The following is an 18039-nucleotide window of genomic DNA, read 5'->3' as shown; positions in this document are numbered from 1 at the left end:
TTAAATCCAACTTATCCTAAGATTTCGCTTGAAAAACTACTGAAAACAATGATTTTCCTTGATAAAATTGACTCCTTTGCACCTATAGTGGTGCAACTGTACCAATAGTGGCGAGTCTCATAAGAAATCAATGGATAGCACCACTATGGGAACCAAAATTAAATTTTACCACAACTAAAGGAATAGTGTACCCATGAGTGGTGCAAGCAATAGTTGTTGATGTTAAATAGCTTCAATCTCATTTTTGTTAGCAAATTTATAAGTTTATCTATAAGCTAAGATATTAAAGCTGTAAATTTCACATTAGCATCGATTTTCAAAAAGTATTTTCATTTGTGGATCTACTAATACCTCCACTATTGGCACCGTTACCCTAATGCAGTGGAACCCCGTTTTTGGGTATGAAAAAAACCAAAGCCAAGTCATACTGAAACAAATTCATCTGGGGCTGTACACTTATTACGTAAGCACTTATGGATAGAGAGGTGGTCTGTCATTTTCTTACGATCCATATGAACAAAAAATAATCTGTATGGGCAGGGAAAGGGTTGAAAGACCCAAAAAAATCTTACGTAATATGTTTACGGCCCCATCTAATATTGAAAGATAGAAAAAAATAACCACTACGAACGCAAGACAAAATTTTCAAAACGACTTATCTGCTTTTGTAAACAAAGTTTCAAACGGCGATTTGACGAATCTGATAGCTCTCCCACGCAAACCAACACCATCAATAGGTAGATGAAGAATTCCGCTACCTGTTGATGGTGTTGGTTTGCGTGGGAGAGCTATCAGATTCGTCAAATCGCCGTTTAAATCTTTGTTTACAAAAGCAGATAAGTCGTTTTGAAAATTTTGTCTTGAACGTGTGTGCCAACTGCGAAAAAACACACAAACGATAAAAAACTAGTCGTTCGTTGCTTTCGTATTAGCTAGGGTGAATAAAAAACCATTGAGATACAGAACCGACACAGAAACCCTACTTATTGACTTTCTGTACTGTTAAACAGATTTCCTTTGAAAAATATATTTTGTGGAATAGAGTCTCTCAAAAGCAAGCGATAATTTACGGCGTGCCTGAAATCATGGAATTTAAACGTGGTAAATGAAGAAAGATTTTTTTTAATTCAACATTTCATGATTCAAAATAAGAAGCAATGAATCGCCCAGTTTGAGTGTGCTTACAGCGGCACACTAGGAGTTAACTTTCTGAAATCAGTTTCAAGAGCCGCACACATGTTTCACATAGGTTACTGCAACTTAAATGTGACCATATTTAGTCACAATCAAGTTGCTGCAACCATTTAGGTCTGACTTGTGCTGCTCAGGATGGCGAAAGGCATCAAAGGTTAGATTTCTCAAAATAAAGCACCTTTATCGAAAACATATTTGGTAGGCGTAGTACCCGAGCAAAGTCGGTTAACAAAATGAGAGCAAATTGATATTAAGCTCTGCTGTTGAGATTATATTGAAAACAAAATTTGATGTCAATTGTTAGTTAATACAAATTGATATCGCAACATGTTTTCAATATGCATTCCTCAGTTATCATAATGATAGCAGCTTTACATCAAATTATGCTGTCGATTATCTAATTATGTGTTTTACGAAGATTAAAAGCAATCTGCAAACAAAATATTCTGTTGTTGTTATGAATGCTCATAAACACAATCTAATTGAATACTCATTTTGTTATCAAATTAAAAATCTTATGATATCAAATTTAGTAATCATGTTGATTTCATTGATAGCAAAATGTGTTTTCAGTATGATTTCACAGTGTAAAAATATTCTCTCATTCCTGCTGTGTTAACCGTTAATCCATACAAAACGAGATCAACTGAAGTAATCAAATAATTGACATCATGACAGCAAATTTTGATTTCAATTTGATTTCAAACTTTGCTCGGGTAGCGGACACCTTCCTACATAACCGGTACCAAATAGTTTTTCATGAAAAGTTCCTAATTTTCAGAAAACCCGTGTTAGATGTCTTTCGCCATTTCTGGATATTTACTCATACTGGCTATTTGAAAACCAGCCGCTGCCAATAATTCATTGGTTAGATTTCATACCTGCTTCATAATAAGTATCACAATTACTGCATCATTATGTAGCTTATCAAAAGTCTAACCCATGTATGTAATGCAAATGTTCAAAGTAACTTTTTCAAAATTTTATAAGGATTGTAAATATGTATCCCCTATTATTCACTATGTCGAATTTCCATGACTTTACGCAACTGCACTTGTTCTGGAGAACCTCTTCCGACAAGGCGAATAGAAATGGGAGGGTTCAATAATTCCTCACCAAACAGATCCGCTCATAAGGTTTTCTGCACAAACATAACGAAAACCATTGAATTCAATACTTGAAAATGGAAAAGGTCTATTGAGCATATACCTTCTAACAAAAAACAAATAAATCTAGTATGAAAAGCCCTTTTAGGCCAGGGCAATAGAAATTTACGATCTTTAGCTATAACATGTACGGAAGATGCTACTATTTTGCATAGTTGCCACAATAATCTTATCGTATGTCTATTTATACAAAATAATGCTATGTACGCGTGAATGTACGGAAACAGTGTTGATTGCCTTAAAGCCAAAACTTATAGTAAACGTGCATGTCGCATCTTTTCGAATCCACGATACAAACTACGCTACTTGGCCTAGGAATCGATGCAACGGCATATGCACATAGTTGGTCGTCGGAACATTGCATCGAAATGTGAAAAGTAACACTTTTATACTAACCTACACTATCGGCTTCACCGCAATATCATTCTACGTAGGTACCAATCCGACAAAGTAGTACTGGCAAAATAAGAATAATAATTACCTCTTTTCCTCTATCCATAGCTTCCAATCACATACTTCTCAACACTACAACATAACTCACTCCACGGCATAGTTCAGTTACGCTCTGCATGTCCTTGCTTCATGGCGTTAGGATCATCATATTCCCCATCTGTACAGAAGAAAATAGAATGTAGGAAACAATGTTTCAATAAGCAGTTGAGACTTTTTGACGACGAATTTATTTGTAATATGGTTTAATGCAACGCGCTCAATAGGGTCGGCTGTAACTGCGAAAAATGGTCCCTACAGACCCAGAGGCTCATGGCGTTGTAGACTGCATGGAAGTAGACTCCGTAAAGAAATAAGTCGACCAAAATCTGACCTGGAAACAGTTCACAGGACAACACCCTCGAAAACAGCACGCTTATCGTAGACAAATGTAGCGGGACCGTAACTTATTTGTTTCAAACAAAAGTTCATTGTTACGTGAAGTTGGTAATGTTGACTTGTAACGTTTATTAGAAATTTTGGTATTTATCATTGAAAAAACATCACCGCCCAAGTAACAATTTTCATGCTTGTTGGATTTATTTAATTCTTATAGCGGATTTATGACAGCAGTCACCATGGCTAGTTGCTCAGATTTATTGGCGTTCTTATTGCTATCAATAAACCTCTGATAAATCTGCACGAAAAGCTTCAAACGTCAAATGCCGATTGGTCTTGTTAACAACTCTATGGTTGTAACGAAGAGCGTAATAAGTCCAATTTTCAAAGCTTGATCAAAGCCATAATTTTTGGTCATAATGTGGTCAAATGAATAACCCCAATAAGAATATTTACATTGCAAAGGGTTTATAACGGTGTTCAATAAGAGCAAAATTTTCTGATCGAAATCTATGATGGCCATATTGGAAATGAAGAACCATCTTCAAGTCAGTGAAATTTATCACTGGAATTTATGATTAGACGGTGTTTTCGCCGCAAATGACACGTTTTTGGTAAAAGCTATAGAAAACAAACATATTTTGGTGTAATATCAATAAATTCAGTGAAGATTTACGTCATTGATGTTATAATAATTTTTATTTTCTTGCCCAAAACTATATTATTTTGCGGGCGCGTAGTGCTTAATCTCATTTTTGCACTAGCTTTCACCATGAAATCGAGCGCGCACCTCATTTTCATGAAAGCATATTGAAAAAAAAAACTTGAAAAAGTTTTATTTTGGATTAATCCTCATCATGATTTTCATCAACACATTAGTTTGTTATTATTTGTTTGCAAGTTTTGTTTCTCTTTTTTCAAAGTAACATTTTTGACAGCTGCCGCAGCCAAATTCATTTTTTGCGGACGGCTTGAAACGGATTTTTATATACTCTTATAAGAGGTTTATAGTGGTAATCTAGAGAGGGCCATTTGGACATATCTTACTCTTATAGTGGTCATCAGAAGGTAATCCTTTAGTAATGGGTTTTATTGTCAGTTCTTGTAATTCGATCTTGAAAACCATTCCTAGAGCGGAATAAAACTTGAAATGTTACTTGGGCGTGACTATGATGCATGGAATCGACTTGTTACATTTTCACGGTCGGACAGATGAGTACGTATAGCATAATTCCCCCTACATTGATACCAACCGCTTTTTTAAAAGATGGTCTAAATATTCACTTGATTCAAAGCCGTATGCATATTGTTACCACTTCGGTACACCAACGGATATTCCGAATTTTACCATCGAAAAAGACCATCACATTGCCGTAACCCTCTGCACGTTTTGAAGGGACTCCATGATGCCTCTGAAACTCCAATCGTATTAGTTTATCAGAAAACCCATGTCCGTGCATTAGCTGTCATAGCTGGTCTCGATCGATTGTATCATATGCAATATCTGCCGTATAGTCCGTGGTAGAGCGTTTGCACATGATTCCCGCCTAGTACTGCCCCACGAACTCTCTTGCAATTGGTGCTAGTCGACGGCCTAAAATTTGGGAGAACACCTTGGAGGCGGCGTTCAGCAATGTGATTGCGCGGTAGTTGCTACAATCCCTTTTTGTAGATGGGAAACACGACACTTCCCATCCACTCCTGCGGCAGAGCCTCATCCTTCCAAACCTTGGTAATTACCTTGCGCTCTAGTCAGTGCCTCGCCACTGTGTTTAAATAGCTCTCCTGATAGTTCAAACCGTATAAATGTCGGGTTTCAGTTTTTATAAACAAAGTAGTGGTTTCCGAAGTTCTACGGTTTTGTGTAGTGAAGAAGAAAGGCAGTGTTGCATCAAGTCGTCATCCTGAGTTCCCTGATTGGACTTAAGAAATTGGCCCTTCTCCCCCGGCAGTGTCCCTGTTCAAGCTCGGAGCCATCCTGAGTGCCCGACCGACTGAAGTAACATTAGTCCTTCGAAGCCAAGCTTCCAGTTTATATGGAAGATAACCTGCAACGACCTAGCCAGTGCAACGCAGGTATAGTCCCAAAGAATCTAATTGATTATTTCTGTCAAATTCCGAAACTCGATCGAACAATAATGCAAATAACGAAAATAATGTCCATATGAATGCTGTTCATCGTGATGTAGGTGCCAAAAATGATGTGAACGAAGTGTTGTGTCATGCTTTCAAGGCGCTTCGAGGTCATAATGTGAAAGATTTACCGTAGTTTTCAGGAAACATCGCTAATTGTTCATCAAAGTTATTTCCGGGGATTAAAGCACCCGACTTGGACATTAATTTACAATGTTGTGAAAACTCATATGTGAATATGTACATTATGTGGGAGATATTGATTTAAAAATTTATTGGAGGTAACCACTTTCCCTTCGATGAGACTCGAACTCATGACCCTACAGTACGCTAGACTGGTGCTTTAACCAACTAAGCTACGAAGGACCTCCGTCGGCCTTCGCAACCTAGCGGCTACTGAACGAGCTCTAGATTCCCAAATTGGACGCATGGTCAAATCACTCGCAATCCATTTCTCAAGTCAACACTTCCACATGTGTGTAGTACACTTTCACATTAGAGGAGCGTGAGTATTTAGAATGTCTGGCGGCTATACACATTCTCCATCAGCAACTGTACTGATCAAGTGAGGTTGTGTAAGCTATTTGCCAGTCGGTCGTCAAGCTCTGACTCGACCGCTAATTGGCCGATATTCGAGAACGAATTCAAGACATCCACCGAGGATTGCGCAAATATTTGTTGATCGTCTAGTGTAAATGAGTGTCAGCTTACCGGCCGAATTTAATGAAGCGACAAAAATAGCAAGATAACGAAAATATTACGAGTTTGCAGTAGGTAATTTGGTTTTGATTGTGGACGAAGATCTTCATTGTGGATGTTGGCCTAAAGGTGTTATAGAGAAGGTTAATTGTGAACCAGATGGAAAAGTACGAACAGCGACAATACGAATATCCCGAGCCATCGTTGTCAGACCAACTTCGAAAATAATACTGTTACAGGCTAGTTCCGTTGATGCCCTGGAGAATATTGGAGATCAGTAAGCTATGAGGACGTCCGGACGAAAATTTTCATTACCTTAACAGCCATTGTGTAGAGCAGATAATTAAAATTAGTTTAATTTCACACCGTATAAAAGTCCGGTTTCAGTTTTTTTTTTAAAAACAAAGAAGAATTTTCAGATAGTGGTTTCCGAGGTCCTACCCCGAGAAGCACAAGCCAGGCATTAATGGTTACAGTAACTTGATTGTGACTGGATCAGGTTACACATGAATTGTAGTAACATTTATAGAACATATCTGTGCTGTTAGGGACGGTTTTGTGTAGGCAGAAAGGCAGTGCTGCATCAAGCCGTCATCCTGAGTTCCATGATTGGACTGAAGAATTTGGCCCTTCTCCCCCGGCAGTGTCCCTGTTCAAGCTCGGAGCCATCCTGAGTGCCCGACCGACTGAAGTAACAGCAGGCATACTCAAAGAGGTAGTGGTCGGATTCAATATTCGTACTGCGAATAGTGCGGACGTTCGTGCCGTCCGAGAAGAGTTTACCGTCGGTTATAACGTGGTCAATTTGGATTGGTTTTCGTAGTAGCTATCGAGCAAGCTTTGTGCAGTGTGCGTGTTTTAGTCGTCGCAAAGTAGTTAAGATATCAAATCAGTCTTCGGAAAAATACGTTAGACACGCGTTGCTTTTCCGTTTTTGTATCATCATGAATATGGCGTCGTTCGAGTGAAATAATTAGTCGCTTTAAGCGGTAATACGGTAATACCTTGGTAATACCAAAGCGAATTCCAATATATTTCCTTCCCAACTAACATACTACTCCTTTCCAGTGCGCTCGTGGAGATGTAGAGGATTCCTCGGTCTCTTGTAGCAATGAGTGTCGAACTAATTTTCCTCCCCTTATCCTAATTGACTGTGAGGACGTGGCCGGCATCGTTATTGGTCTAAAGAAACTTCGAAGTATAGATAGTGGAATATATAGATGAGCGAAGATAAATCCTCTGTCTCCAAACGAACTGTCAAACGTGTCAACCAAATTGCGTTCGGCGAGAAATTGTATAATCCATATAAACAAATATGAAAAATAAGACCTATCTACATATTTGTGTTAGGGGCCCTCCTTAGCCGAGCGGTAAGATGCGCGGCTACAAAGCAAGACCATGCTGAGGGTGGCTGGGTTCGATTCCCGGTGCCGGTCTAGACAATTTTCGAATTGGAAATTGTCTCGACTTCCCTGGGCATAAAAGTATCATCGTGTTAGCCTCATGATATACGAATGCAAAAATGGTAATTTGGCTTAGAAACCTCGCAGTTAATAACTGTGGAAGTGCTTAATGAACACTAAGCTGCGAGGCGGCAATGTCCCAGTGGGGGATGTAATGCCAACGAAGAAGAAGAAGACATATTTGTGTTATTTCAAACTTCCCTTACACATTTCTCAACCTTTTTGAACGAACGAGAAAGGCACCATCACCGATAGGTGGATAATTTAGCGTTTTTGGGCTTGAGATTGCTACGCAGCTTTTTAAAGGCAGTGTTTTTAACAGTGCTTTTTAAAACTTATCATATATGACAATTTTGTGACCCTGACATAAGCCTTAATGATTAGAGTTATTCAATATGATTCAATTATATGGGATTTGTGCATGTATTGTACATACTAAGAACTGAGATAAGCTCCCACGTGGTAGAGCGCTTTTTTCGAACTAAAATGTGTATAACTAGGAATTGGGAAAGGATTTCGCTTATCCCAGCTGACAATCTCTTTGAAATTTATCAAGGAATATTTCTAGAAAATTTCGTGGACCTACTTTTTCCCAAATTTGAATGAATGTCTCAATACTAAACTATTGACGAATCCAAGAGATAAAAAGAAGAAGACATGCGATGGTGAGAAACAACAAAATCGTTCATGGCGAAGTAGTATACGGCGGCGATATTAAAATGCTCGTATAAAATTCTAAAGGTGTTCTAATTAAAAACTAATGAATGTAAAGTGCGAGATCGGCTCTAAACTTAAAAGCGCGTACGTTGTTCGTCGATTAGTTTTCGTGTTCAACACGTTCCACATTGCAAGCTTAGAAAAGCTTTGCTCGTTGCGTTAGCGTTATCGATATTGCCGTAGCGAGGTTTCTAACCCATCGAGCGAACGTAATTTATATTATAGCATGGTAGCTGCTCAATGCTCGTAGTCCCGATTATATGGGAAAAATGGAAAACTGCCTAAACTATTTTCCTTGTCAGCTGGGAACGCATTAATCAATCTTGATGAAATTAAATCACATGTAATTAGAAAAGTGGCTCTTCGGAATGCAACTTGTTGCGATAAAAACAGTTAAGTCTAAGTACATGAAAATCGTGTGAGTTTTTGAGGTTGAAAAAGTGACCATACAGACACACAAACATACACACACACATACATACACACACACAGACATCACCTCGATTCATCAACTGAGTCGAATGGTATAAGAAACTTTACTATCAGATGTTCCTGTAAAAAGTTCGTTTTCAGAGTGAAATGATAGCCTTTCGGTACAACTTTGTTGTACGAGAAAGGCAAAACCCCCCTGACAATAATAGAACAAAACCTGCCAAAGCCGTCTGGTACGGCTCAAAATTATGTTAGGGCAATAAATCTTACGATTTGGTTCGAAAACCCAAATCCATTAGACAATAACATCGACGGCGGGCAAGATATGGTTCCGTCAATAAATATAGAGTAATTTGCCAAAACTAGACTCAAGAACGAATGCAATCATTAGCATAATATTTACCCGTCGCAACGATGCGAGAAGCAGGAAAGGAGTAACAAACCCATACGGACATCATTGCGTGCAATTGCATTCGTTTTATCGGCACGACCATCATGGTTTATTATCAGTTTTCGTTTTGTTGCTCGTCCACTACGCCGTTACGAATATTTGGGCAAAGTAAACAAGGACGAATACAGATTAGGACGATGTTTACCACTGGCGGCAAGTGAAGCCGATCATTGCTGCCTGCAACAGGATTTTGGTTGCTATCCGTTGCTGATCGTTGATTTGTTTATTTGCTACCCAGGAGATGTCGTTGCGATAAGAAATGTTTGTGTTGGTGTTGGTAGGAACCGAAGGTCGTTTCAGGATAATGATTTATGTTAGTTGTAAGATGTTTTGTATATATACCCTCTAAGACCAAATACAACATGCCACTATTCAACTTGCGTTGGTCTCGTTACCTTCATCCGAACTCACGCTTTGGAAAGTAGTTGCTACCACAGGGTAAAAAAGCCTTCCACACTGAGAAGGAACTAGTTACCCCTAAGTTCTGCTACTACCAAACATCAATTGTTGGTCGGCGCACCACCACCGTCATTCCCCCTATTTACATTTGCAAACATGCAATTGAATGAATTTAAAAATAAGACAAATAAATGGAAGATACAAACAAGACAAATAAATGGAATAAAACAAATAGGACATATATGACAAATCTAGAAACATTTGAAAAGGGCGTAACAGCCAAACTTTATTCCTTCTGATTCTTCGTCTACAAATATAGCTACATATGTGGACAATGAATCAGAAGGAATAAATTTTGGCTGTTACACCCTTTTCAAATGTTGTTCTAGAAATGAGACAAATAAGACAAACAAGACAAATAAGACAAATGAGACAAATAAAACAATTTCTCCAAATATTACGCCTGAAACTTCGTCAAAATTCATCCGAGTATTTCGGAGTAGAAATTCCTTCGGAAGTTCCTCCGGATATTCCTTCAAATCTTCCTCCAGGAATCTTCTGAATATTCCTACAGGAACTCCTCCGGATAATCCTCCGGAAATTCCTCCAGAAATTTCTCCGGATATTGCTGCAGGAATTGCTTTGATTATTGTTCCAGGAATATCTCCGGAAATTTCTTTAGGAATTTCCTCGGATATTCCTCAAGAAATTCCTTCCAATGTTTCCCCTGGAATTGCTCCATTTCTCCACGAATTACTTTGGATATTCCTCCAGTAATTCCTCCGGATATTCTTCCAGGAATTTCTCCTAAAACTCCTCCATGAATTCTTCCGGAAGTTCCTCCAGGAATTCCTCCGGATGTTCCTCCAGAAGTTTATCCAGGAATTCCTACGGAAGTTCCTCCAGAAATTCCCCCGGGAGTTCCTCCAGGAATTCCTCCGGGAGTTCCTCCAGGAATTCCTCCGGGAGTTACTCCAGAATTCCTCTGAAAACTCTTCCAGGAATTCCTCCAGGAATTTTCCTGGCTCCTTCTTCCTCCGGAAGTTCCTTCTAGAATTCCTCCGGAAGTTCCTTCTGGAATTCCTCTAGAAGTTCTTTCCAGAATCCCTCCGGTAGTTTATTTTGAAATTTTTTATCCACAAGTTCCTCTTGGAACTCCTCCAAAAGTTCTTTCTAGAACTCCTCCGGAAGATTTTTTCGGAATTCCTGCGAAAGTTGCTTCGGAAAATCCTTAGTTCTTCCAGGAATCCCTCTGGAAGTTCCTTTAGGAATTCCTGGTAGACCAATTGATGCGAACTCCAACACAGTTTGGAATTTTTTGAACTGCGAATGAGGTGCGAATCATATACGCGAGCTCTACGAACTTGTATGGACATGACTGGTTGATGTCAAAGTTATATTGAGCGCAGTTTACTTGATAGAGTCCAGAGCAGTATGGAGTACTTCGAACATCTGATATTGGTATAACTGAGTTCCAAATCGTATGCATGGGCTCTACTTACTTATATGGACATGACTTATTGCTGTCAGATTTCTACCGAGCGCAGTTGACCTGGTAGACCAAATGATTCAAATTCCGTAACAGTTTGGAGAACCTGAAACATCTTGTTTGGGTAGACCTGTGCTGCAAATCATACGCGTGAGCTCTAAGAACTTATGTGGACATGACTGGTCGATTTCAGATAGCTATCGAGCGCAGTTGACCTGGTAGACCAATTGATCCAAACTCCAGACTAGTTTGGAGAACCTGGAACATCTGGTTGAAGTATAACTGAGTTGCAAACTACACACGTGGGCTTTTCGGATATGTGTGGACGCGACTTGTCAATTTCAGGTAGACCAGGTAGACAGATTGATCCAAACTCCAGAACAGTTTGGAGAACCTGAAACAACTGGTATGGGTACAATTGTGCTGCAAATCATACGCGTGGGCTCTAAGGACTTGTGTGGTCATCACTGGTCGATTTCAGATAGCTATCGAGCTCAGTTGACTTGGTAGACCAATTGATCCAAACTCCTAAACAGTTTGGAGATCCTAGAATATCTGATTTGGGCAAAACTAAGTAGAATATCATTCTCCTGGCCTCCACTGACCTACATGGACATGATGGCTTTCCGCAGTTTTCATTTACCGTATTTTGAAAAAAAAAATCATCGTTACTAACGCCCCTCTAGGAAAAAAGTGAGTTTTACTAGAAACATATCTCACCAGTACGGTGAAACTAGATGAGATAGGTAAGATATCCGTAAAAGAATTGTGAAAATCGGTCAAAAGACGCTTGAGATACAGCTGTTTGAAAATTTAGTTCCCATGATTTTCTAATCACTGTATTCGGCGTGGTAATGCTTAAGTTTACTTCAAGAATGCTATGAAGAAAAATGCTATTTGCGCAAAACAATCATATCCCCGAAATGCTGAATAAATAAGCCTTGAAATAAACCCAATTTGGCATGGGTGCGATTGCGTGCACATAGTTAAAAATCAGCATCAGCAAAAACAAAATCATGTCTTCGCCATACATGTTACAAGCAAATTTAAAAATCATCCTTGATTTGACATTGGATCGACATGATGCACCCCGTGCAATTTTCATCCAATCTTCTTTTGAGGAAAGACACTTCAAACATTATGAAAAATTATAAAAATACTTTCGAAGCTGTACGCTCAACTCATTTTTTCACTGTATGCAGACTGTCTGGTCAAAAGATATTTTAGTTACTAGATAAAGATTGTCGCTTCGGTTCCCTTTGTTCTGCTGTCCGGAACATGTTGGGTACCAAGCTGTCAAATCGTATGGATTTTCCTTCTTTGACATTTAGCTCCCCTATCCTCGCCAGCAAAAGATGTTCCGGACAGCGACAATCTTTATCTAGTAACTAAAATATCTTTTGTCTGGTCCGATCACCGCGGCCTTTGCATTTCCTCCCTTTCTATCTGAGCGTTCATGTCGCCGACAATGATTTTGACGTCCCGCATCCAGTCTGCTTCAGGTGTATTCTTCTTCTTCCTTGTTCTTATTGGCATTACATCCCCCACTGGGACAATGCCGCATGGCTACTCAGTGTTCAATCAGCACTTCCACAGTTATTGTCCGCGAGGTTTCTAAGCTTAGTTACCATTTTTGCATTCATATATCATGAGGCTTACACGATGATACTTTTATGCCGAGGGAAGTCGAGACAATTTCGAAATCGAAAATTGCCTAGACCGGTATTGGGAATTGAACCCAGCCACCCCCAGCATATTTGTCACTTACCCCACAATTTCCCACTATCGGCGCGAACATGCCTCAAACAGGGTTTATTTAAGACGAATTAAGCACTGTCCATTTAATTCCACCAGTTAATTTTCGTTATCTTTGCAGATACGTATTTCGACCACAACTGTGTGGTCGTCTTCAGTGTCTCGTACTTGACTCGACTTCGACACTGACACTGAAGACGACCACACAGTTGTGGTCGAAATACGTATCTGCAAAGATAACGAAAATTAACTGGTGGAATTAAATGGACAGTACTTAATTCGTCTTAGACGGTTTAATACATTCCACTAAAAGAGCTTAATATATTTTTCTGAGGGTTTATTTGCCAACAGGCCCGGAATATGCTTTCTGTTCATTTACATCATTTTCACGTTACCAGCAGCCTCGTCTAGATGGCTTCAAAGCTATCGTGTTATCACAAAGGCTTTTGTCATTTAATGAATCGTTTGCACCTGTCGGGAAGTACGCCAATTCCAATGCGGTAATATCGTGCCTATGGAACGAAGCAATTGTAGGCAGGTCAGCAAAGGACATAATCAGCTGTTTCCATCGGGTCGTTCATCATGTTTCCAACAAACGTAAAATAACATTCTGCCTCGACAATTGCGCGGCGCAGAATGAAAACTGGAAGCTCTTCCTTCATTTCAAGTTCCAATTACATATTATTCAAATTATCGGCAAAAGAAAGCTCATCAAGATAGCCAAATAACATGTTACAAGGCTCTAGTGCGAACATAGTATAAGCAATCTAAAGCTAATAATGAGTTTGCAAAAGAATCGTGAACGTAAACCTGACAGAAACATACAAAAATACAGGGCTCTATAAGTAGCTCGAGGTTGTTCGCATCGGCTTCGAATTAACTCAATCTTCTTCTTCTTATTGGCATTACATCCCCACACTGGGACAGAGCCACCTCGCAGCTTAGTGGTCATTACGCACTTCCACAGTTATTAACTGCGAGGTTTCTAAGCCAGGTTACCATTTTTGCATTCGTATATCATGAGGCTAGCACGATGATACTTTTATGCGCAGAGAAGTCGAGACAATTTCCAATCCGAAAATTGCCTAGACCGGCACCGGGAATCGAACCCAGCCACCCTCAGCATGGTCTTGCTTTGTAGCCGCGCGTCTTACCGCACGGCTAAGGAGGGCGCCCATTAGAGTTTATTTATCAGTAGTGGTATTCGATGATAAGTGACATAAATAATAATTATTCTATTCCAGAGGATGAATTTTAATTTCAATGTTTTTTCTATAACTTCGTCCAATATTCGTACGTCATTGGCTAAGGAATCAAACCGTAACGCGATGGAAATGCAAATAAATGTGTTCAGCAGAACTCAGTACTTACCATCTCCTTCATCTTCCGCTTCCGGTAACCCATCCAGATGTAAATCCTCCTCCATTTCATTTGGGTAATTATCACCTTCCTTGCCATGGTCACGCACGATTTCGTTGATCAACTTTTCACCGATTCCGTTCTTACCCGCTACCCCATTCCGCGGCTCATCCAGATGGTGGTGCAAATCGTTGTAGTCGCCATGTTGCTGCTGCTGCTGCGGATGGCCGTTTCCGAATATCCGCTGATCGTACAAATTGGTGTCTTCCTCGGCGGCATTTTCACCGTTCTGATTCGCTTCTTTGAGATTCGGTTGTTGCAGTTGGTTGTTATTAGCACCAGCAGCTCCGCCGCCACCACCACCGAGATTGAAATCATTATCATTCAAAACTTCATGTGCTCCATTCTCCTGGTCGGCGTTGTTGAAGTTTAGATCTTTGTCACTACGTGCACGTTTCTCATTTTTGGCATTAGCATTCTGATGAGACGCCACATTGAGATAGCGATTGTTAATCGCATTTTCGCTATTGTTTTCCTCCACCTTCATCAAATCTTCCATATTGTCAGGGAAAGGAACAACCCCAACCGGGAGAGTTTTGGTACGAAGTTTACTAGCAGGCTTTCTTACCGAGCCATTACTCGGAGTTGTGGTACTGGTAGTAGAAGACGATGATTTGGCACCATCCGGAGGAATCACTGTCGGAGCAGCTAATATTGGAACCTGGAAATTGCTGTTTCGTTCTGAAGTTTTCTTATTCAGAGAGGCTGGAATCGATGTGGATGTTTTCATCAACTGAGGCTGTTGAAGGACATTGCTGGCTTGTGCAATTTGTTTTTTGTTTTCTTCATTGGTTGAAACGAGCGGCAGTGGCTTCGGAATCATCTGAAAATTTTCCACAGAATTAATCACACCACCATCAACGGCAGATCCAGGCTTTGGCTTAATCTGATCATTAATTTCAAAAGGCTTAGCAATAACACCGTGACCATCTAGTTGCTGATCATTGGGAGAACCTTCGGGTAAGGACCCAATGTGGTTAGTACGGTTGCTCAATACTACTGGAATTTTGTACAAATCTTGACTCACGGAAATCTGTTCGGCGAAGTTTCTCAGTGGACCCGATTCGGGAATGCTAGGCGGAAGTTGATTGAAGACATCGCTCGCTTTGACGTGGTGGGGCATTTTCTCCGGTGGGATTTGGCAAAGCTCAATATATTGAGCATTCTCTTTCTCCATCTTGTCATTATGTTCCTTCAACTTATCTATGGTTTTGTCCTTGTATGTCAACTTCTGTCGATAGGAGCTTTCCATATTAGCCTTCTCCTGTTTGAGTTGTGCAATTTGATTCTGAAAATATATTTTATATTGTGTATATACTTGATAAACGATTATTCTGTTAAGCCCAAAGTTGGGTGACACTTGATCGTAAAATAAGAAAATTATGTACATTCCATGATATTGTAGTACAAAAAAAGTTAGCATCAACACATTCGGAACATACCTTGAAATGTTCTGCGTCGGTCACAGAAGCTTTCTGGAAAAGAGAAACCTTTCCTTGCAACTCGGTGACCTTCAACTTCAGTGCATTAATCTCCTCAGACTGTTTCTTTTTCATTTCGGAGCATTCTTCTTCCAAATCATCTTTTTGGGTCTTAATCAAATTGTAGTGCTGCTGTAGCGAAGCGTACCGAATGTTGGCTTCCATCGTAGCCTTGTTGTGCTGTTCCTTTTCCCCCTGGGATTTCTGGTGCTGCTCTAGTCGATTCTGTTCGTTGATCATTCGCTCGGAAGCTAGCGAGTTTTCCAGCCGGAGCTTCTGATCTACTACCACTGAAAAAAAAGTTTTGTTGTTTTGGCATTGACTTGTTTCAAAACAGCGCTTCTTACCTTGCATTTTTGCTGAAATGGCTTCTTGCTGCTGCTCGCATCGGATTCCAAGCTGTCGCAGTTCATCTAACTGTTGCTGTGAGCTATGGAAAATTGCCACGAATCCAGCCATCAGTACCAGCAACCCAAGGCCTATGAAGAATCTACTGCGACTAGCCCGAGCCACTAGTCGCGGGGCGGTCATTTTCATTTGGCTGACGACGGAACCTCTCGCGGTACCACCGTAATTTATTTTGCAGCGATAACGATTCACAAATCAGCACTATACGATTTGATCTACGGTTTTTTCATCGATCGCTGAAGATCATTGATGTACCTAATTATAAATTACTTTCTAATCAATTTTCTTACGATCCCGTACGATCCGTTTTCACTGACTGACTCCCGTTTTGTGCAACAGAGAATCGAAACAACAGAGAAACGTCAACAAACTTTTATTTTGTAAATGTGTGCGTGAATCATACACTGTTTTGTTTTCGTTTATTGAGGGGTAGGAATGAAATTCATTTTCGAACATGAGTGAATCTACCCACACGGTTAGAAAAAAGTACCTAATTTTAAGTACTTTTTTTCTCTTGCATCTCCCTCCCTTTTTCATTTGTTGTCATAAAATGAAGAGCAAAACCAAAAGATATTTTAGTTACTAGATAGAGATTGTCGCTGTCGTCGCTGTCCGGAACATCTTTTGCTGGCGAGGATACACGGTTACTGGCTAAAACCCATTAATGGGTAAAAAAGTATACATTTTTTGATGATCTATGAAACTGTCTAAAAAGGGGTAATTTTAATAGTTGTTCAATGGGTAAAAAAATACCCATGTTCAAAATTAGAAAGAAGTTTAAAAATGTGCATTTTTTTACCCACACTAATAAAAATCCACACATTTTTATTGGCAAAAATTGAAAGAAATTTCCAGATAAATTTTATGTGTGCGTTAATAACCACCCGCTATAGGAGAATCCACATAAAGTTTATTAGTTAATAACGGTTATGTGTCTTTCCACATATATGCTATGCGAATTCACATAACCGTTATGTGGGAAATGCTATAGTCAAAATTTATGTGTGCCACACATAATGGATATGATTGGATTTTTGTCAGTGCATTAATGGGTGAAAAAATAGTTGCAAATATTTTCAAATTGTTTTTCTGTTTTCTCCCGATTGAAAAATTGAATCAATAAGCCCTCGTATGGACGTAACTAAACTATAGTTTAAGTATACTTTAATTTTATTTATCCAATATTAACTATACTAATGATAAAACCATATAAAACTGCTCAATTATACTCAAAGGTCATCGAAAGTATGGAGTTCCAGAGGAAAATAGTTCCTTCCAGGCTGTCTCAGGTTCTTGCCAGCCTGAACCGAAATCACAACAGGTTTCCGATTTCACAACAGGTGTAACAGTAAGTATTTGAAATAAATCATTAGAATTATGCTTTAAACTGGTTGATGAATCTGAACTAGGAACGCGCGACCGGCAGAAAACGCGGATCATCGTCCGGAGACAAACCATCGCAATCATGGACAAGATTATCACCTGTCATAAGCATCCGGACTCCGGATCAAGCCTGAAGCAGTCATCACAACTTTTTGGATTTTTAATAGTGACTTAACTTGTTTGTGCTCTTATATTAACAAGAAGATTAATAAAAATGTGTTTTTTTACTGATTTTTAATTTTACTGCAAAAAATCCGCAAAATTCCGAAATTCCGGTGGTAAAATTCATTCTGAAAAAATGGGTATTTATTTACCCATTATGCAAAGAAACAGTTTTGGCATGATGGGTAAAATTATACCCATCTTTTGACAGAAAGTCGATTTACCCATTAATGAGTAAACCGGTTTTACTCATTAAATGAGTAGTGGCGGTTTTGCCGAAAATGGGTACCATAGTACCCATTAATGGGTTCTACACAGCAAAAAGAATTGTAATATCCACCCACGTAATTCGGGCGACGTACCTGATTTCCGATGTAGAGCCAAAATTCGTATGTCCATCTACAACGTTTCTGATGTTATATTACATCACCTGAAAATTACTCCAAAACAGATTTATCAT

At 39.4% G+C, this 18039-nt stretch overlaps 1 protein-coding gene across 3 annotated transcripts; it reads right to left on the bottom strand.

Moving 5' to 3' along the window:
- Positions 1 to 832: 832 nt before the first annotated feature.
- LOC134227578 (uncharacterized protein DDB_G0290685) lies at positions 833 to 16386 on the bottom strand. 3 transcript variants are annotated; one of them, XM_062709165.1, is made up of 5 exons: positions 15974 to 16386; positions 15588 to 15916; positions 14098 to 15433; positions 2877 to 2970; positions 833 to 2816 (listed from the first exon to the last, which is right to left on the bottom strand). In XM_062709165.1, the coding sequence occupies exons 1-4, from the start codon at positions 16161 to 16163 to the stop codon at positions 2915 to 2917; spliced, it is 1911 nt and encodes a 636-aa protein (XP_062565149.1). In that variant the 5' UTR covers positions 16164 to 16386; the 3' UTR covers positions 833 to 2816; positions 2877 to 2914. The 3 variants fall into 3 exon arrangements, with proteins under 3 accessions (XP_062565149.1, XP_062565150.1, XP_062565148.1); XM_062709166.1 differs by having other exon boundaries at positions 2815 to 2970; positions 14098 to 14968; positions 15173 to 15433; positions 15974 to 16384; XM_062709164.1 differs by having other exon boundaries at positions 2815 to 2970.
- Between the last annotated feature and the right edge of the window lie 1653 nt (positions 16387 to 18039).

Source organism: Armigeres subalbatus, chromosome 3 (assembly GCF_024139115.2).
Source record: "Armigeres subalbatus isolate Guangzhou_Male chromosome 3, GZ_Asu_2, whole genome shotgun sequence".
Lineage (NCBI taxonomy): Eukaryota > Metazoa > Arthropoda > Insecta > Diptera > Culicidae > Armigeres > Armigeres subalbatus.
The sequence above is the reverse complement of the archived record's forward strand: the minus strand, read 5'-3'. Positions and strand labels throughout refer to the sequence as shown.